At 40.2% G+C, this 21,352-nt stretch overlaps 1 protein-coding gene across 1 annotated transcript in view; it reads right to left on the bottom strand.

The window, feature by feature from the left end:
- Positions 1-21,352, bottom strand: part of ADCY8 (adenylate cyclase 8) — a 401,436-nt gene that overhangs the window by 46,130 nt on the left and 333,954 nt on the right. The window contains exon 14 of the mRNA XM_036765122.1: positions 10,534-10,692. Coding sequence (XP_036621017.1) covers positions 10,534-10,692 — 159 coding nt within the window. The remainder of the gene's footprint in view (positions 1-10,533; positions 10,693-21,352) is intronic.

Genomic DNA, 21,352 nt, shown 5'->3' with positions numbered 1-21,352 from the left:
GATCAAGGAGAAAATACTGCAAGCAGCCAGAAAGAAACAATTTGATTATTGTGGAAACACGATCAGAATAACACAAGATCAGCAGCTTCTACATTAAGAGATCAAAGGGCTTGGAAAATGATATTCTGGACCTCAATGGAGCTAGGATTAAAACCAAGAGTCACCTGCTCAGCAAAACTGAGTATCATGCTCCAAGGAAAAATATGGATTTTCAATAAAATAGAGGACTTTCAAGCTCTCTCAATAAAAGGACCAGAGCTGAATAGAGAATTTGACTTTCAAACACAAGAATCAAGAGAAGCATGAAAAGGTAAACAAGAAAGAGAAATCACAAGGGACTTACTAAAGTTGAACTGTTTTGTTTACATTCCTACATGGAAAGATGATGTGTATGATTCATGAGACTTCAGTATTAGGGTAGCTGAAGGCAATATGCATATATACATATATTATATACATCTTTATGTATATATATGTATGTGTGACTATGTGTGTGTATGTGTATATATACATATATATATATACACATACATATATACATGTAGACAGAGGGCACAGGGTGAGTTGAATATGAAGGGATGATATCTAAAAAAATAAAATCAAATTAAGGGATGAGAGTGGAATATATTGAGAGAGGGAGAAAGGGAGAGATAGAATGGGGTAAATTATCTCGCATAAAAGTGGCAAGAAAAAGCAGGTCGTTGGAAGGGAAAAGGTTGCAGATGAGGGGGAATGAGTGAATCTTGCTCTCATCGGATTTGGCCTGAGGAGGCAATAACATACACACTCAACTGGGTTTCTTACCCCACAAGAAAGAAAGAGGAAGAAGATAAAAAAGGGGGGGATGATAGAAGGGAGGGCAGATGGGGGAGGAGGTAATCAAAAACACTTTTGAAAAGGGACAGGGTCAAGGGAGAAAATTCAATAAAGGGGGATAGGATAGGAAGGAGCAAAATATAGTTAGTCTTTCACAACATGAATATTGTGGAAGGGTTTTACATAATGACATGCATGTGGCCTACATTGAATTGCCTGCCTTCTTAGGAAGGGTGGGTGGGGAGGGAAGAGGGGAGAGAATTTGGAACTCAAAGTTTTAAAAACAGGTGTTCAAAAAAATGTTTTTGCACGCAACTAGGAAATAAGATACATAGGCAATGGGGCATAGAAATTTATCTTGCCCTACAAGAAAGGAAGGGAAAAGGTGATGGGAGGGGAGTGGGGTGATAGAAGGGAGGGCTGACTGGGGAACAGGGCAACCAGAATATATGCCATCTTGGGGCGGAAGGGTAGAAATGGGGAGAAAATTTGTAATTCAAACTCTTGTGGAAATCCATGCTGAAAACTTAATATATTAAATAAATTTTTAAAAAACCTAAAAAAGAAAAGAGATTGCAAAGCTCCTTTCCTGACCCTAATCTCCCAAGAAAATAAAACGCATCTTTTTAATTCCACAAAAAGAACCCCAAAAGGAAAAGCCTCATATAGACAAAATCTAGAACTTCTGCATCAAAGAAAAAAAAAAGCTGCAAGCATCTGGAGAGAAGGAATTCAAGGACCCAGCAATTATAAAAAGGATCGCCCAAGGAAGAACTGGAAGTTTCTATTGTAAATGAGAGATCTTGGGATACAATGTTCCAAAAATTGAAAGATGTTTATGGCAAAGAATAACTTACCTTGAAATGTTGTTTATTATTTTATGGGGGGAGGATCTTTAATGGAACAGAGGGCATTAAAGCATTTTTCATGGAAAGATGATACAGAGTAGTAATTTGAAATGTAAGTACAAGATTCAAGAGAAATATAGAAAAGAAAATTCATTTGAGCAATCTGAAGGAGTAATACAATGATTCAGTGCTAACATTCTTCTAGGGACTGATAGTAACAGTAGCTAGCATTTATGTAGTGGTTTATGGTCTGAAAAGTGCTTTAGATATGTTATTTCCTTTGATCTTCACAATGCTGAAGTAGGTGCTATGATTGTCCCAATAACGAGGAAATTCTCCCAGAGTCACATAGCTAGCATCTGAGACAGGATATGAACTCAAGGCCACTGAACTTGAGGACCTAGAGGGCCACATGTGGCCTCGAAGCTGCAGGTTCCCCACCACTGCCTGCTGCAGCATATTAAAGTCTTCAAAGGATATTGAAGAAGCTTTAAAAAAAAATCAGAGGACCCCAAGCTCCAGGACCCAAAGCTGGATTGGTTCTGATCTGAGGGTTTTAAGAGTGGAAAGAAAAGGGTTGTTTAGTGGTTTCTGACTCTTCATGACTCCATTTGGGGTTTTCTAGGCAAAGATACTGGAGTGGTTTGCCATTTCCTTAGCCAGGTCATTTTACACATGAAAAAGGGGGAAAAAAAGAAGGGCCACTGAAACATTTTTAGAAGTGCACAGAGAAAAACCAGAGGGGAATTCAGAAGGGAGCAGAGATAAGGAGGACAGTTCTGAAAGAAATGTTTAGAATGTATTAAACACTTAAAAAGTAAGCAGAAGGAAATTCAGATTCCAGGTCTCACATACAATCCTCTTTGGGGGTTTTGCTGTGTACAAAGAAAAACTTTTTTCCCCTGGTGTTTAAGTTAAAAAAAGACTTAAAAGAAAAAAGTAAGAAAAGCTATGGATGCAACACATCTTGCACAGTCTTGTTCATTTATATAAGGCCTATACAACAGATCTGGGCTGCTTGTGGTGGCCAAAGGATTTCCAGTGTCCAGTGAAAAATGTAGGGTTGCCACTGGGCACTCTACTGTTTGTCACATGACCCGCAGCAACCAACTATCATCAGTCTATCACTAATCTAACCTATCTAAGGTCCAAAGAAGGTTAGCCTATTTTAATTTTGGTACCTACCTACCACCAAGTTATGCAGGTCTGATTTGTGTAATAGTTTTCAAAATGGCTTTACATACCTCATCTTGTTTTCCTCCACAAATTCAGCCCTTTCCCTGACTTTAACTTTTCTGTGGAGGGCATAGGTATCTTTCCAATTGTTCAGGCTCAGAAATTTCTTTCCATCTCTCCCTGCTCTTCCAACATTCAATCAGTTGCCAAATCCTGTTGATTCAATTTCCACAGTCTCTCTCAAAACCCTCCTTTTTCTCTTCACAACATTCAGCCACTACCCCAGTTCAGACCTTCATCCTATGTTGCTGTATTACTTTTCATAGAGACATAGGGGCTGGATTTACTTGAGCAAATGCTGTATCCTGGATGAATAGCCTTTCCATGGTATGGCCCAATAAAGTGAAGTAACCACTGACTGGTCTTTTCAACACCCCTTCACAGAGCTACAAAAAATGATATCCCTAGAAGAGATCTTCTTTTCAGACAAGAAACAGACTATGGGTACAAAATGTAGCAAATGCTATCAGACACAGTAACAGCTGATTTTGATGATATTTTTGTTTCTTCTTAAAATATTTGTTACAGGTGAAAGTTCACTGGTATAGAGAGTGGGAAAAAGTTGTATTAAGAAATTAAAAAAAAAGAAATAACTTTGATGTAAAAACAAGAGGCCACAATAAAACTGAAAAGAAAAAAAAATATTCTGAAAACACAGTTCTGATTCTAGCTCAAGAAATTTCAGTTGCTCCCTAGTTATGCTGCGATAAAATAAAAACTCTTTTTTTATCATTTAAAGACCCTTCAAAATTAGCTCCCCATTTTCTTTTTAAGCCATTACAAATGACTTCCCCCTCACGATCTGTATCTTTCCATCCAAACTGATGACTATTTCCGATAAGTGACATTCTATCTCCATACCTCTGCATGGAGACTGCCCCAGCCCTATGAGAGAAATGATTCTCTCTTTTATTATTATTATTATTTATTTAATATTTTTAGTTTTCAGCATTGATTTTCACAAGAGTTTGAATTACAAATTTTCTCCCCATTTCTACCCTCCCCTCCACTCCAAGATGGGTCAGCCCACCCTTCTAGCACCCCACTCCCCCCCCATCACCTTTTCCCTTACTTTCTTGTAGGGCAAGATAGATTTCTATGCCCCATTGCCTATTTGTATAGTTGCATGCAAAAACTTTTTTTTGAACATCTGCTTTCAAAACTTTGAGTTCCAAATTCTCTCCCCTCTTCCCTCCCCACTCACCATCCCTAAGAAGGCAAGCAATTTCACATAGGCCACATGCATATCATTATGTAAAACCCTTCCACAATACTCATGTTGCGAAAGACTAACTACATTTTGCTCCTTCCTATCCTATCCCCCTTTATTCGATTTTCTCCCTTGACCCTGTCCCTTTTCAAAAGTGTTTGCTTTTGATTACCTCCTCCCCCATCTGCCCTCCTTTCTATCATCCCCCCCCCACTTTTTTTATCTTCTTCCTCCTTCTTTCCTGTGGGGTAAGATACCCAATTGAGTGTGTATGTTATTCCCTCCTCAGGCCAAATCTGATGAGAGCAAGATTCACTTATTCCCCCTCACGTGCACCCTCTTCCCTTCCTACAGAACTGCTTTTTCTTGCCACTTTTATGCAAGATAATTTACCCCATTTTATCTTTCCCTTTCTACCTCTCTCAATATATTCCTCTCTCATCCCTTAGTTTGATTTTTTTTAGATATCATCCCTTCGTATTCAACTCACTCTGTGCCCTCTCTCTGTACATATATTTATATTCCCTTCAGCTACCCTAATACTGAAATCTCATGAATTATACGTGCCATCTTTCCATGTAGGAATGTAAACAAAACAGTTCAACTTTAGTAGGTCCCTTATGTTTTCTCTTTCTTGTTTACCTTCTCATACTTCTCTTGATTCTTGTTTTTGAAAGTCAAATTTTCTATTCAGTTCTGGTCTTTTCACTGAGAAACCTTGAAAGTCCTCTATTTTATTGAAAATCCATATTTTGCTTTGGAGCGTGATACTCAGTTTTTCTGGGTAGGTGATTCTTGGTTTTAATCCTAGCTCCATTGACTTCCAGAATATCATTTTCCAAGCCCTTTGATCCCTAAATGTAGAAGCTGCTAGATCTTGTGTTATCCTAATTGTGTTTCCACAATACTCAAACTATTTCTTTCTGGCTGCTTGCAGTATTTTCTCCTTGGTCTGGGAGCTCTGGAATTTGGCAACAATATTCCTAGGAGTTTTCTTTTTGGGATCTTTTTCAGGAGGTGATCAGTGGATTCTTTCAATTTCTATTTTGCCCTCTGGCTCTAGAATATCAGGGCAGTTCTCCTTGATAATTTCTTGAAAGATGATATCTAGGCTCTTTTTTTGATCATGGCTTTCAGGTAGTCCAATAATTTTTAAATTATTTCTCCTGGATCTATTTTCCAGGTCAGTGGTTTTTCCAATGAGATATTTCACATTATCTTCCACTTTTTCATTCCTTTGGTTCTGTTCTATGTTATCTTGATTTCTCATAAAATCACTGGCTTCCACTTGCTCTAATCTAATTTTTAAGGTAGTATTTTCTTCAGTGGTCTTTTGAACCTCCTTTTCCATTTGTCTAATTCTGCCTTTCAAGGCATTCTTCTCCTCATTGGCTTTTTGGAGCTCTTTTGCCATTTGAGTTAGTCCATTTTTAAAGTGTTATTTTCTTCAATATTTTTGGGTCTCCTTTAGCAAGTCATTGACTTGTTTTTCATGGTTTTCTTACATCACTCTCATTTCTTTTCCCGATTTTTCCTCTACTTCTCTAGTTTGCTTTTCCAAATCCTTTTTGAGCTCTTCCATGGCCTGAGGCCAGTTCATGTTTTTCTTGGAGGCTTTTGATGTTAGCTCTTTGACTTTGTTGACTTCTTCTGGCTGTATGTTTTGGTCTTCTTTGTCACCAAAAATGGATTGCAAAGTCTGAGTCTGAAACTGAGACCTTTTTCGCTGCCTGGCCATGTTCCCAGCCAACTACTAGACCCTTGAGTTTTTCGTCAGGGTATGACTGCTTGTAGAGTAGAGAGTACTTTGTCCCAAGCTTGAGGGGTTGTGCTGTTGTTTTCAGAGGTATTTCTATACAGCAAGCTATGCCACACCAGCACTCCTCCTCCCCCAAGAACCGCCAACCTGGACTGTGACTCAGATCTAAGCAGCTTCTGCACTCCTGCTTTAATCTGCCACTTAATTCCTCCCACCAGGTGGGCCTGGGGCCAGAAGCAACTGCAGCTGTAGTTAGCTGTACCACTTCTGCTACTCCCGGGGTGATGTCCGAACCACGAACTCCTTTCACTCTGTCCCTGCAGTTTTTCCCACTAATGTTCTCTGTTGTCTTTGGTATTTGTGGGTTGAGAAGTCTGATAACTACCACAGCTCACTGATTCAGGGCGCTAGGGCCTGTTCTGCCTGGCTCCGGGTCTGGTTGGTCTGGGTGAGGCACATGCTGGGTTCTGCTCCGCTCCGGTGCCAGCTCTGTGCAATAGACCTTACCCAGTGACCATTCAGGCTGTCCTGGGCTGGAGCCCTGCTTCCCTCTGCTATATTGTGGGTTCTGTAGCTCTAGAATTTGTTCAGAGCCATTTTTGTAGGTGTCTGGAGGGTCTTGGGGGAGAACTTCAGGCATGTCCCTGCTTTCCAGCTGCTATTGTGGCTCTGCCCCCCTAATTATTTCTCTCTTGTATTTAATAACAAATTTATTGTTTTGAGACCACAGTTTTTTCCCCTTTTCTACTTCCTCATCCAGAAATCCACCAATGTGGGAAATCTTTCTAAAAGGCTTCTCCAGTCAGGATGGTTGAGATCTAATCAAAGACAGTAAAAGATATTCTAAGTTTGGGCTAATGGGTGCATTCCTGCTCACTGTGTTTACTCAGACAAGTCTGGGAAAATGTGGATCCTCCCTTTGGTCAGACAGGTGACATGGAAATTGATAAGTCTTTGTGACTAAGACATGGGTGATGCAAGTCCTGTACCCCCAAATCCTCATTGGAATGTAGTCCAGCCTCTTAATGTAATATTCATTCTCTCATTAATTATTAACCAATCTGAATTGATCACCACCCTCAGGAATACCTATTCTTTGTAGGGCATATAAACTGTGTGCCCACTACCATGAGGCTTCTTTGGTCTGAGAGAGATGGTCAAATGACCATCTTTTATTAATAAACATGCTGGCCTTGTTAATAAAATGATTAAATTACGCAGAAATTATGTCTCTTGAACCTGGAATGCACCCACTTCTTACTTTGCTCCATAGAGTCCTTAGCTTACTTCTAAACATAGGTGAGGTGACATCTGATACAGGTAGCCCTTTCTGATCTCCCAATTCAAAAATGCTCTTTCCACTCTGAAATTATGTCATGTTTACATAGTTTCATGTACATATTTTGCACATACTTATTGTGTACATATTATTTCCTCTCATTAGAATGCAAGTTCTTTGAGGTCAGGAACTATTCCATTTTTGACTTTGTTAACTCTAGTGCCTGGCACAAGGCCTGGCACAGAATAGGGCTACATAAATGATGGGGTATGGTCTCTAGGAACCCCCATGAACCTGATAGGCTACAGGCTCTGGGAACCCCTTTGAATCTGATGGGGTACAGTTTCTGGGAACCCCCTTGAACTGTCCTTGAATATTCCCACTTGATCTGTCCTTTACCTGATGCCATATGCCTTTCCTAGACTCAAATCTCTGTTACCTTTACACTAGCCTAGCCCACTATTTTCTGTCAGGTAGCCTTCAGCTATTTTCCACCCTTAATCTCATTCCTGGAATCTAACCTCTAGTCACCCCCATCCTACCAAGATCCTCCTTAGACTCCTCCTCAAGACCCTCCCTAAATCTCTCCTCCAGTCACCCCAGACTAATTGACCACCCCTCAATCCCTCCCACAATATTTTTGTATATAAGCTCCATCTTGCCTCCATGAAGGTGCTCAGATTCAATCTAGCTCTGCTCCGGTTGTTCTGGCCCGCTGGCATTAGCGTCGCAAATGCTCAGGCTCCCTAAAAATCTACCCATTCTGGCAAATCTTTAATAGACTTTGATTTTCTTTGGCTGAGAAGGCTTGAGTCAAATTTATTTGGCAGGACTTGATGCATCAGTATTTTGAGGTCCTCCCTAACCTCATCATTTAGGTTTGTTCAATAAAGGAATGAGTGAACAAATACATTCTCAAAATACCTCTTTGAGGTACTGTTGGTAGGGCAAATATTATCATCCACATTTTATTAATATCCTCATCATTAAGTCCTTCTTCCATACCACCAACATATGAGCAGTTGCTAAGTCCTATGGATGCTACCTTGAAAATGTCTCTGCCATCTGTTTCAAATTCTCAACTCCTACCACCACCATCCTAATTCAGGACTCTCCTACCCTTCATTCATATTATTGTAATGACCTCTTAAATGGTCTCCCTGTCTCCAGCTTCTCCATGCTCCAGTTCATCCTTCCTAAAGCTGCCAAGATCATCTTCATAATGTACAAGTCTATCCATTTCACTCCCTTGCTCAAAACTCTGATTGCTCACAGGATAAAATGCAATCTCCTTGTTATGACATTTAAGAAACTCTATAATCTGATTCTAACCTACCTTTCCAGGGATATCTTATTGAATTCTCCTTTCTGTACTCTATGTTTCAGACAAACCAGACTACTGATATTTCATTTTGTTCTACATTTCTTCTGCCTTTTCACATTCATCCAGATTATCCTTTTCTGATAGGGAGCAAAGGGAAGAGATTAAGCATTTATTTGGTGCCTACCATGTACCAGGCATTGTTAAGTGGTTTTATAAATATTATATCATTTGTGCCTCGTAACAACAGCTCTGTATATTAGGTACTGTTATTATCCCTATTTTATAGGGGAGGAAACTGAGGCAAACAGAGGTCAAGCGACTTGCCCTGGTTCACGCTGCTAGTAAACAACTAAGGCTATATTTGAACTCAGATCTTCCTGAATCCAGGTCCAACATTCTTCTACTGTGTTTTTCTACCTGCTTCTGATGCCTCTGGAATGTTCTTCCTCCTTATCTGTGCTCACGGAAATCCTTGTCTAATTTCAAGGCTCACCTAGTTGCCATCTCCTCCAGGAATCCTTTCCAGTTTCCATTTGGATATTGTACCTAATTCAATTAAGCTCATTTCAAGAGGCAGCATTGTGCAGAGAATGGAGATCTGGCCTCAGAGTCCAGAAGACCTGCATTTCAATCTTGTGTGTTACGAATACTGACTGTGTGGCCCCCCCGGGAAGTCAACAGACCACTCAGTTCCCCAGTAAACTCTTTATACTAATAGAATACCAGATCTTTCACTCCCTCCACCAAAATGAAAGCAAGAAAAAATCTAATTTGTTTTAAAAAAAATTAAATGCCTACAACATTCAAGGCTCTAGCACTGAAGTTAATAGTAATAATAATTCTAAGGGAGCTTGCGTTGCACCTTATACATGCCTAGATCGCCTACTATCTATTGAGGCACCTTGCTTCTCCACGTTCGCCCACCATGGGTAGGGGTAGCCTTTTTTGATGGGCTGTGTAGCTAGAACAGGCTGTGACTTTAAAAGCGGCCAGACTGAGACATTCTCTTTCCTTCCTGCTTGTGCTTTCCCCCTGCTGTCCAAAGGGTGAGCATCTCGGTTCGCCTACATGGTGGGCATGCTGAACTGAACCAGGAAGAGGGATACTTTCTCCCCACCTCTATTCTGCTCTGGCTCAAATAAATGGGCCTGGGGTTGGTTTTTTTTTTTCATCCTCAGTTTTAGATGCAGGCATCAATTCTCCCCTGACCTGTGAGTTGGAGCCATGACGATCCTTGGAGCCAGGATCACAGGTGGGGGAAGCCCTGAAAAGCCAGGGAGCTTGAGACTCAAGCCCAGCGTAGGTTTTGGACTTGGATCTAAGATTGCTCTATGGGAACTGAATTAAAATGTTTATGAATTTACTGTCATAGCTTTTAAAGTGTATATTCCTTTGTAAAAGCTAATCTAACTTTTAGTGGTTAAGTGGAACTGAGGTGGAGAGGACCCTCCTGTACTTTCAAAAATACCATCAGTGTGGTCCGGAGCCATTTTGAAATAACCTAGACAACCTCAACCCCTTTAACAGTATTGGAAAACCTTGGGAGGGATGAAATGAACGTGGCATAACTGGCAGAGGGGGGGCAGGGTGATCAGTGTTTAACAACAACAATCGTTAGTACTTTAAGATTTATAAAGTGTCTTACATATAATTTCTCATTTCATCCTTACAACCACCCTATAAATTAGATGTTTATTATTGTTGTTGTTCTTATTTTCATTTTATGGAAGAGGAAACTGAGGTTAAGAGCTTAAGTAACTTGCTCAGAATCACATAGCTGGTTAGTGTCTGGGGCAAGGATTCAAACTCAGGTCTTCCTGACTTCGAGGCCAATGTTCTATCCACTGAAAAAAAAATAGCTTTTGCCCTGAAGAAACTTATATTTTACAGAACAGGGATAATTCTTGGCTGGCTGAATGCTATGAGATAGGAATGATTTCAGTTTCTAACTGCCCACGTTCCATTTTCTTTTAGGCCAACATTAATTTTCTTTCTGGGCTGATATTGATACGCAAGTATAGGCTGAGCTTTGCCACCGTCCCTCCCAGATGAAACACTCACCTCGTTATCTCGGTCCTTCTCTAAGAAATGTCGGGCCACGTGACTGGGCAGAATGTTACGAAGCATGTTCTCATTGTGCTCCCTCAGTTCTTTCATCTCATTGATCTCCTCTTTGGCCTGAACACGCCAGAGGAAGTCCAGACGAGCTGTGTATTCTAGCTGTGGGTGTTAAGAGAGAGAGGAAAGGGACAGACGAAGAGAGAGACAGACACAGAGAGAAAAGAATGTAAATTCTTAGGCAGTGAAGTCAAACCCATATTGGAGACTGGCAAGACTGTTTTCTCTGGATTTTTTTTAAACTGGATTCGATTTGGTTACAATCTTCTCAGAAGCATGGGTGTGGAGTACGTTACCTTTTAAGAGATCTCCCGGTGTTACATTAATGGAAGGAAGACAAAGCATCAAAGAATCTCATGGTTGGCCTTTAGTCCAACTTAGTCCATCCAACTCAATGGAGGAATTCCTCCTACAACATTGCTCACAAGTGCTCATTCAATCACTGCTATGTCAACTCCAGGGATGGAGAACTCACCAATGCCTAAGACAGCTCATTCCATTTTTTGAAAACTCTAATTGTTAGGAAGTTACTGCTTATAATGAACTGAAATCTATTTCCTGTAACTTTCAGTCATTAGTTTTAGTTCTGCACTCTGGATTCTTATAGAAATGCATCCAGAGAAAGAACTTATAAATAGAAGTGTGTTTAGAATGATTTTATACATATATATGCATATGTACGTATCTATCTATGTATATACATGTATACATATACATATATACATACACATATTTGCATTTTAATGGTAGCTATGTTTAGTGCAGGGTGGGGGGAAGGGAAGAAAAAAAGAAAAAAAACAAAAAAAAGGAGGTTACATGATAACTTTATTATATATTTAAAAGGAATAACAAGTTGTACATAATAGATCTGCAGTTTCACGTGCAATCTTTTTTTTCTATTCTACTATGTTATAGAAATGCTTGTTTTATCTCTTCAGAATCAAATAAACAAATATTTTAAAAAATGCTTTATACTTATTGAAACTCACCCCTCTTTCTACATTTTTTATTTCTATCAAGGGCACCACAATCAAAGTCAGTGGTCAAGTCTTTTGTTTTTAACTCTTGTTTTAACTCCCTATCCCATTCTCCTATCCTTACTCCTGAATCCCTGTCCTTATTCAAGGATATATGTGAACACCTCTGGTTAGCCTTTAAAGCCTTTAGAAATCTAGCTTCAACCTTTCTTTTGAGACTAAAGTCCAGACTTTCCCTTCTCAGTTCTGTGTTCCAATCAGGCCAGCCCATTTTGCTATTCCTTTTATGAGATATTCTGTACCCTTCTTCCAACATTTGGTCAGGTTATCTGTCCTCCTTGTCTGGAATGCACTCCTTTCTCACTGCTACCACCAAGATTTTCCAGCCTCCTTTAAGGCTTAACTGCAATTCTACCTTGTCTACAAGACCTTTCCTAATCTCTGTGATTGTTAGAGCCCTAACACCACAGAAATTATTTTCTATTTACTTTTTAATATATTTTGCATTTATCTGTCTGTACAAATACTCTTTTTCCCCAGTAGAATGTAAATTCCTTGAGGGCAGAGACTGATTTCTTTTTGGGGTTTGGGGGTCTTTGTATTTTGAGTGTTTATCACAATGCCTGGCACACAGTAGATAATTAACAAATGCTATTAAATAAACGTCATCAAATCAGTTGTCTTGCTAACTCTTCTTCAGTTCTTAGGTCAGATTTGAAGACAAGGGTTTAGATTTTTACTGTGTGGCCCAGAAGGCAGAACTTGGCAAAATGGGCATAAACTGAAACAAAGCAAATTTATGCTTGATGTAAGGGAACACATTCTTAACAATTGTTACATTATTATTCAAAAGTAGAATGGGCTACCTTAGGAAGGAGTGGATTGTCCCTTTCTGGAGGTCTCTGAGAAAAGGCTAAAAGAGACTTTAGGGTATACAGATAGGAAGGTCACAATAATTTATTAAGCACCTATGTGCCAGGCCGGAACAGTAGGTGGCCCAGTGGATAGAGCACTGGGCCTGGAGACAGAAGGACCTGAGCTCAAATCCAGCCTTAGACACTTACTACCTGTGTCACCTTGGAAATGGCAAACCACCCCTGGGAGGTAGGTACTATTATGATCCCCATTTTACAGTTGAGGAAAGCGAGGCAAGCAGAGGTTGAATGACTTACCCAAGGTCACAGATCTAGTAAACATCTAAGGCTGTATCTAAACTCAGCTCTTCTTGACTCAGGGTCTAGTGCCCACCTGTAACTTTCAACCCCTGTGGAGTAGATTCCTTCTTAGGTATAGGTTGGTCTAGGTGAGGGCTGTAGTTCTTTCCAACTTTGAAATTCTCTCTTCCTACCTCTTAACTCAAGGTTTATCCCTCTTTTTTTTTCACTGTACTACAGTCTCTTATCCAAGCACATAGGTATGGAGTAGAATAAAAGATATGTAATTAGATAGGAGATACAACCAGGTATGTCATGGAGGGAATTCTTTTGCAGGTTTGAATTAGATTAGATGGTCACTAGAATCCCTTTTATTTGTGAAATTCTATGATTCTGTGCTTCTATCATTTTTGTCATTAGAAAAAATATTCTGAATTTAACAAACATCAAAAAGTACATTTCCATAGGCAAAGCAGAACAGAAAAAAGGATTATATATAAAAATATAAGTCTATATTATTTATAAGTTGCTTTTTTAAAAAATTACATAATAAATTTTATGACATTCAAATCTTTACAAACTTTCAAAGCTGTACTGCTTGTCTGTTTCCTTCTGAGTTTTCCTTCTGATCTACTCATTTAAAAAAATGCTTCCTTTGCCTTCTTCCTTTTCTCATTTTCTTTTTTCTTTTGCTCCCTTCTCTGCCCTGAACCTCCACCTTACCAAATTTAAAAAAAAAGAAAAACACAATACTTGTGAAAAAAGGTATCATAGTTAAGCAAAACAAATCCATACATTTGCCTTGTTCAAAACTGTCTATCACCCTTCTTTCCAGAGGTGGGTAGCATGCTTCATTATGAGCCCTTTGGAGTTATAATAATTACTTTGATCAGAGTTATTAAATCTTTCAAAGTTGTTTTTCCTTATATTGTGATTGTTATCAGATAAATTGTTGTCCTCTTCTGCTCATTTCATGCAACAGTTCCTCTGAAACTGTCCCAGTCATCATTTCTTACAGGACAATAATATTCCATTATATTCATATACCATAATTTGTTCAACCACACCTTAATTACTGGGCAGCCCCTTAGTTTCAAGTTTTTGTTATAATGAAAAGTGTACATATGAGTCTTTCCTCTTTCTTTGAGCACTTTGGGGAATGCGTCTAGTATGGGTATTTCTGGTTCAAAGAGAATGTAGAATTTAGTGACTTTTGGCTGGATAAATTCACAGCTACACCAACAATGTATTAGTATATTCCAACATTTTCCATTTTCCTTTATTCTGTTGTTTTTTCATATGGCTCTTTTTCTATCATTTTAAGAGCATAAACTTTTGACCTAGGGTATCATAGAAGTACCCTCCTAACCATAAGGACATAGGGATTAAACAGATTAAAATAAATTCATTCTTAGCTAGATCAACCATTGTGTCATTGGAGGAAAGTAATGGCGATTACCTCTTAAATGGAAAGTCACTTCTAATTGGACAAATTGGAACAAATCTTATGTGGAGAGAGATGCTGCAGCATTGGAACTAAAGGCAGAGGGCCTGAGCTCCAGTCTCAGCTCTAATACTTACTACTTGGGTGACATTGGGAAAGTTGCTTAACCTAACTAGGCCTCAACTTTCTCAACTATAAAATGAGGAGGTTGGGCTGGATGGCCTCTGAGATCCCCTTCAGCTTTAGATCTATGATCCTTTGACTTCCAGGCGATGGCTGTTTTCCACAAAGAAATTCTAAGCCAAGGAAATATATTTTTAAAAAAACTCGGAATGGCAAAAGATAATTTACATGTAACACAGACACTATAATTGAGTTATAATGCAGGCTGACTACAATGATATGGCACTCTTGGCATCAGATTTTAATGCTCTAGGACACTTTCTGGTGGAATGCAAATGTTCCACCTCACATCATTAAGATAAATGTAAATTTCTGACACTGAGATTTTCTATTATTTTTCATTGTGTCAGGGTGATTTCTCCTGGGATAGTTGGTAAAATAAAATATGTCCAGATGTTTCAAAATTTTGTGAAGCTTAGAAAATTTCTCTGAAAATAAAGTAATAATCTGCCAACTTAGAAACAATGACATTTGGGGAAAATGTTAAAAATAGAAAGTATTAAATAGAGAGTTCAGAATAAAATAAATAAAATTAAAGAAAAAGAAAATAGAAAATAAAATCTAATCTCTTCTGAGCATTAAGGAGTTAAAAGTGAACTAGATCCTTTTGAGGGTTCAGACATCATGGTGGACAGAACTCTGTATTTAGAGTCAGAAGAGCTAGGCTGGGTTCTAATCTTATCTTTCATATTTGGTATGTGAGACCTTAGAGAAATCACCTACTGAGGAACTCAGTTTTCTAATTAGTGAAATGAAGGGAGTTGGCTTAAATGAGGGATGCTTGAACTTTTTTGTATCTTGGACCTTTTTGGCTATTTGGTTAAGCCTACAGACTCCCCAGAATAACATTTTTAAATAATCGATGGAAACGCTAAATTTATTTAGAAGTTAATGAAAATAAGGATTTATTTTTCCCATCCTGATTCACAGATCCCCTGAAATCTATCCATAGAACCTTCAGTGGTCTGTGAACTCCAGATTAAGAACCCTTGGCATAGATGATCTCTAAGGTCCCCAAATTCTATGAAGTTTAGTTTCCTCATCTTTAAAATAAAGGCACTAACTCTTGTACTAAAGTCCTATTTAAATGAGAGCTATTATTTTCATAAAGACAGTGTGTGGTTCTCAGACTCCTGAGTCAAGTTACAAGCTCTCAGAAGCCTAGATAGCTCTCTAGGACTTCTATCATGTCCTCTGGTCACTCATTGTTGGTCATTTCAGTATTACTTATCTGGGGAAGGAAGCATAGGGGAATAGTAAAAGTGTGTATGTGTGTGTATGTGTGTGTGTGTGTGTGTGTGTGTGTGTGTGTGTGTGAGAGAGAGAGAGAGAGAGAGAGAGAGAGAGAGAGAGAGAGACAGAGAGAGAGAGAGAGAGAGAGAGACAGAGAGAGACAGAGACAGAGACAGACAGAGAGAAAGGGAGACAGAGACAGACAGACAGACATATAGGCAGAGAGAGAGAGGGAAAATGGAGACAGAAACAGAGACAGAGACAGGGAGACAGGGAGACAGAGAAACAGAGAAAGACAGAAAGAGCACACTTTAACTCAGTTCAAAAACTGGGAAGGAAAGGAGGCACTAAAATAAGTTTCAGATTGAAAGCCTCAAGTCCTCCTTAGCCCCTGTAAACATCAGAGATATTAGAAAGAGGTCACAAAATGACACGGTATTCCATCTTATCTGAAGTCTACCCACTCCTATGCCTTCCTTTAGGAGGCCTGAAAATGCCTTGTAAACAATCTCATTAGTCCCTGTCACATCCCATGGGACTACATGGCAGTATCTTCTCCTTCTATGGTAAATGGTGAAGCTGGAAGGGAGGATGATTCGCTCCCCTGGTCACTCATATATACACCTCCCCAAGGCTTCTGAGTGAGTCATCTGAGGCTAGAAATGCAACCACATTGAGCTGCTTCTCAGTGGGGTCTCTCCCTCACCTGCCTTGGAGGTGGGAGTATTTAGCATATCACTTTCACAGAGATACTAGATGAAATTTCCCAATTACTGAGTTACATAACTGTCTTGGTGACTTGGCAGATTTCTAATTACATATGCTCACAGTTGATGCTTCTGCGTAAGAGGGATCAATGGTTATTATTAAGCACTTTAATAAAAATAGAAAGACGAGTGAGTCATAAAGAGAAAAGAGGGTGTATTGGCAACCAAAAATGGGCTCCTTAGCACTTAGTCAACAAGTGCCCTTGACTAGTTTGGCTTTTTCCCCTGAACTGAATGCTGTTTGTATCTTGGACTGGAGTAAGCTTGTTGGCCCCTTCACCTTGCTTCCCTTGCTTGGGCTGATGGAAAGAGCCTGTGCTTTTCTGGTCAGCCCCTTCGCCTTGCTTGGGCAGATTGGGGGAGCCTGTGCTTTCCCCGGCATGCCTTGCACCCCCGCAGAAGCTGGATGGTTAAAAGCAGCTCCCGTTGGAGCCAGAGGCAGTTACAGCTACAGTTACAGCTACAGTTACAGCTACAGTTACAGTTACAGTTACAGTTACAGTTACAGTTACAGCCACAGCCACAGCTGAAGCAGGAGCTGCCAGTAGCAGAGCTGACCTACGGGAGGAAGCTGAACAAAGACTTCAGGCCAGTGGGTAATCTTATTACCATAGAGGGGGAAGCATGATTTTGCTTTACGCAATCATGCTTCTCTGTAGCCTCTTGGTTACTCTTTCAAGGCGTACTTATTGGGCCTGGAAGCTTTTGATCAATATATCAAAATGGGGTTGCTGGTTCATGGGTTGGTTACTGTGGAGCCTAAATATATGTTCTGATTCTTTTGCCTTCTACTTTGAGAGTTTCTTATATCCGGCGGTTCCGAACGTTTCAGACATGTTTATGATCCTCTTTGAGATTATAAACTCTGCCCTCCTAATACATTTGGCGATGAGGATGGGATCGCTAGGTATAAGATCTCTATTTAGAAGCAGAACAATTCCAGAGGAAGAGATGAATATCCCAGGATGGGAGGATCCATTTTATTCCTCCCTAGCAAAAGAATTGGCTAAAAAAGCTGGACCCTGTGAAAACTGGGAACCAAGGCTACGGAGAGGAGATCCTAGGGATTTGGAAAAGTGTTTACGAGAAGTTGGGATTCAGTCAGGGGCATCACTATCTAGGCAAAGCTGGATAGTGTTATCAGCCTACCGGCTAGTATACGAAAGATTGAGATTAAGTGAAAGACATGGGGGCACTCCTACCCCACAGGAAGAAGGGGAATCTCAGATAGCAGGAGACCAAACTGACTCAAATGAGAACTTTTCTATTAATGTGGCTAAGAGCAACAGGAGACCAAAAAAGCCCAGAGTGCATTTCAACCCAGCCCAGAAAGAGCCTGACTGCCTGCTTCGTCCTAGCCATGGTGGCAGAGAAAGTGAGTGGGGGGAGAATGAGACAATGTTAGGGGCTGAGGCACAAAACACTACTGGGGTTCAGGATGTGCCTCACACAGAGAATAGGAGATGGTTAAATGATCAGACAAGGGCTCGACCCATACAAAGGAGGAAGACAGAAACCCAAGGTGAAGATTCAGTTACAAGGGAAATTCAGGAAGATTTCTCACCGCAAGAGGTCACAGATATTTTGAGTAGATTCAGCCAAAGAATAGGAGAACCATTGATATCTTGGATGGTAAGACTCAGTGATCAAGGGGCCAGTGGAATATCAGTAGATAGGACAGACTGCATGAGATTCATAGGTATCAGCCATGATCCTCTAGTTCAACAAGCTTTTAGGGAACATCATCAGCAAGGAGATGGTGATAGCAGGACTACTCTGTTGGCATTAGCCGCTGTGGGATGCAATAAGAGATATGCTACTGATTCTATGTGGCCCACTGAGCACAGACCCTGGTATTCACTTAGAGATTGTATCATGAGACTAAAGGAGGAGGTAATGAAGACTGCCATTATGATAGGAACTGCAGACAAATATTACAATGATCCAATGGGACTGCCTCATAGGAATTTAATAATTAGGACAGCTCCCCCTGCTTATAAACAACTAATTTTGAATTTATTACTTGGAGAAGTAGGGAGCCGTCTTACAACAGTGATAAATAAGATTTTACAGTTACATGACTTAGGTGACTGGGGAAGGGATAGATCTCCTCGAGAGAGAAGGGTGAATAACCAGCAAACTTGGCGCCAAAGGAGAGTAACAAGGAAAGAAATGTTTACTGCTTTATTGAGAGCAGGGGTAGGTTTTGAAATGATAGATGGAATTCCAACCAATGAATTATATAGAATGTACAGAGATAAAGGCCTTGATAACAGGAGAGATAGGGAAATAAGAACTGCTCCTGCAAATACTACAGATGTTGAACCTTCAAACCCAAGTGAATCACATGAAAGGGAATACTAGGGAACAGGCCGAGCCCCAGTCCAAATTAAGGAAATACACAGGCTGGATTGCAGACCTCACATTAACTTGACCATATATTGGAAAAATGGGTCAAGTACGGTAACTGAGGCATTAATAGATTCACAGACTCCACAGGTATGGCTGATGCTGGTAAATGCCATAAGCCACTCAGAGGAAAGGTAACTTTGTGTGATTAACGGATGAAAACTTGTACATTTGGGGAAAGGCTGGGAGGACAATCTTAGTCTCTATCTAGGGTGGGATCCTCTTGGCTTCCTCATTATGTTCCTTTTGAAAAGAAACATTTCCCACCTGAGTTTGGCTCTGATGTTGGATCTTTGCATAACTGAAATCTCAACCAAACTTGAGATGATTTTATTTGAAGAATTATAGTCCATACTTGTCTATTCTTTTTGTCCTTTGTTTTGGCTAACCTTGTTGCTAGTTTTGTTTCCTTCAGGCTTAAGCACCCTGCACTTTCCGGTGACTACCTAAGCATGTAGCATTCTTGGAATTCCTGCCAGCTCGTTAAAGAAATGACCTCTGGAATGGGACTTTTTGGGGGCAGGGCCATCTCTACATCCAATTTCAGCATGAAGAAGCTATGGAAAATGAGACCTTCACCCCTCACCCCAAGATTTTGAGCCCCAATCGTTCAAGGGGGGTGGAAATGATGATAGTGTTCTGTTTACTTATTTTGTGTTATCCTTGCTGTGTTGTTTTATTGTTATGATATTATTGATCCTATGTAATGGATACAAGGATTTAGGGGTGGACATTTGAATTATTAATAATTATTTTGGGGATGATTGATTGAAGAGATTATCTTGCTGGGACCTAGGGGTGGATCACATTTGAATCGTAAACCAATATTTAGGAATGTCACCAAATGATATGTTTTGCTTTATAATGAATGATATGTTTTAGTTTCCTTTGTAATTGGATCACAATGTATGTTCTAGGATACATGGCTGATTAGATTATGTATCCTAGAACAAGGGGTGGAGTGTATTGGCAACCAAAAATGGGCTCCTTAGCACTTAGTCAACAAGTGCCCTTGACTAGTTTGGCTTTTTCCCCTGAACTGAATGCTGTTTGTATCTTGGACTGGAGTAAGCTTGTCGGCCCCTTCACCTTGCTTCCCTTGCTTGGGCTGATGGAAAGAGCCTGTGCTTTTCTGGTCAGCCCCTTCGCCTTGCTTGGGCAGATTGGGGGAGCCTGTGCTTTCCCCGGCATGCCTTGCACCCCCGCAGAAGCTGGATGGTTAAAAGCAGCTCCCGTTGGAGCCAGAGGCAGTTACAGCTACAGTTACAGCTACAGTTACAGTTACAGTTACAGTTACAGTTACAGTTACAGCCACAGCCACAGCCACAGCTGAAGCAGGAGCTGCCAGTAGCAGAGCTGACCTACGGGAGGAAGCTGAACAAAGACTTCAGGCCAGTGGGTAATCTTATTACCATAGAGGGGGAAGCATGATTTTGCTTTACGCAATCATGCTTCTCTGTAGCCTCTTGGTTACTCTTTCAAGGCGTACTTATTGGGCCTGGAAGCTTTTGATCAATATATCAAAATGGGGTTGCTGGTTCATGGGTTGGTTACTGTGGAGCCTAAATATATGTTCTGATTCTTTTGCCTTCTACTTTGAGAGTTTCTTATATCCGGCGGTTCCGAACGTTTCAGACATGTTTATGATCCTCTTTGAGATTATAAACTCTGCCCTCCTATTACAGAGGGGTACCAGGTAACAAGCACAGGAGTGGGCAGACTTGCTTCTGGATGGGATACAATGAATAATAACTTGGTAGAAGCTGTAGTTAGATGACAATGAGCGTGATGCACTTCTCCAGAGGTGGTACTTGTTGAAGAGAGCGAGGTACTGAACTGAGAGTCAAAGATTTAATGGAGTCCTAGCTCTTGAACTAACATCCATGTAACCTTGGGCACATTACTTAACCTCTCTGGCTTTCACTATCCTCTTATAAGGAAAAAAAATCTGAAAAGTACAAATTAATAGCATTTATCATTGACATTACTCATTTAATAGAATGTAAGCTCCTTGAGGGCAGGGACTTTTATTTTTGTCTTCCCAGCATCTAGCAGCATACCTGGCACAATAAGTAACTAATAATGCTAGTTGACTGATTGAATGAATGAATCTTCTTTAACAGATCTTTACCTGGAGGTTAACTTTTTTTTCTCCTTGATTATCACCAAGGGGCTCCACGGAAGAGGCAGGGATGGTATAGTGGCTAGAAGCATTGATTGCTGAACTGATCTGGAGTGACAAGACCTGAGTTTAAGCTTTAATTCTGCCAGGTACTAGACATGGGTTAAGTAACTTAAAGCCTTGGTTCCTTCCTGTGTAGAATGGAGGTAGTGACATTTATACTCCCTCAATATTCTTGCAAAGCATATAGGTAATCTAGGATTATACGTGTTCTTCCCTAACTGTCAGTGCAAAAGCTAGCCTGACTTTTTTTTTGATGAATAGTTTTGAAAGCAGCCACATTGGAGAATGCGATGTCCAATGTCCTCTGCTCTGTGCTCTAAGAGATGATAGAACGTGATAGAAGATGTGGGTCCCTGCCATCAAGGATTATGCATATTGATATAACTTGGGAGCTTTGGGGTGGGTGGGTG

The sequence above is a fragment of the Trichosurus vulpecula genome, chromosome 1, assembly GCF_011100635.1.
Source record: "Trichosurus vulpecula isolate mTriVul1 chromosome 1, mTriVul1.pri, whole genome shotgun sequence".
Taxonomy (NCBI): Eukaryota; Metazoa; Chordata; class Mammalia; order Diprotodontia; family Phalangeridae; genus Trichosurus; species Trichosurus vulpecula.
The sequence above is the reverse complement of the archived record's forward strand: the minus strand, read 5'-3'. Positions and strand labels throughout refer to the sequence as shown.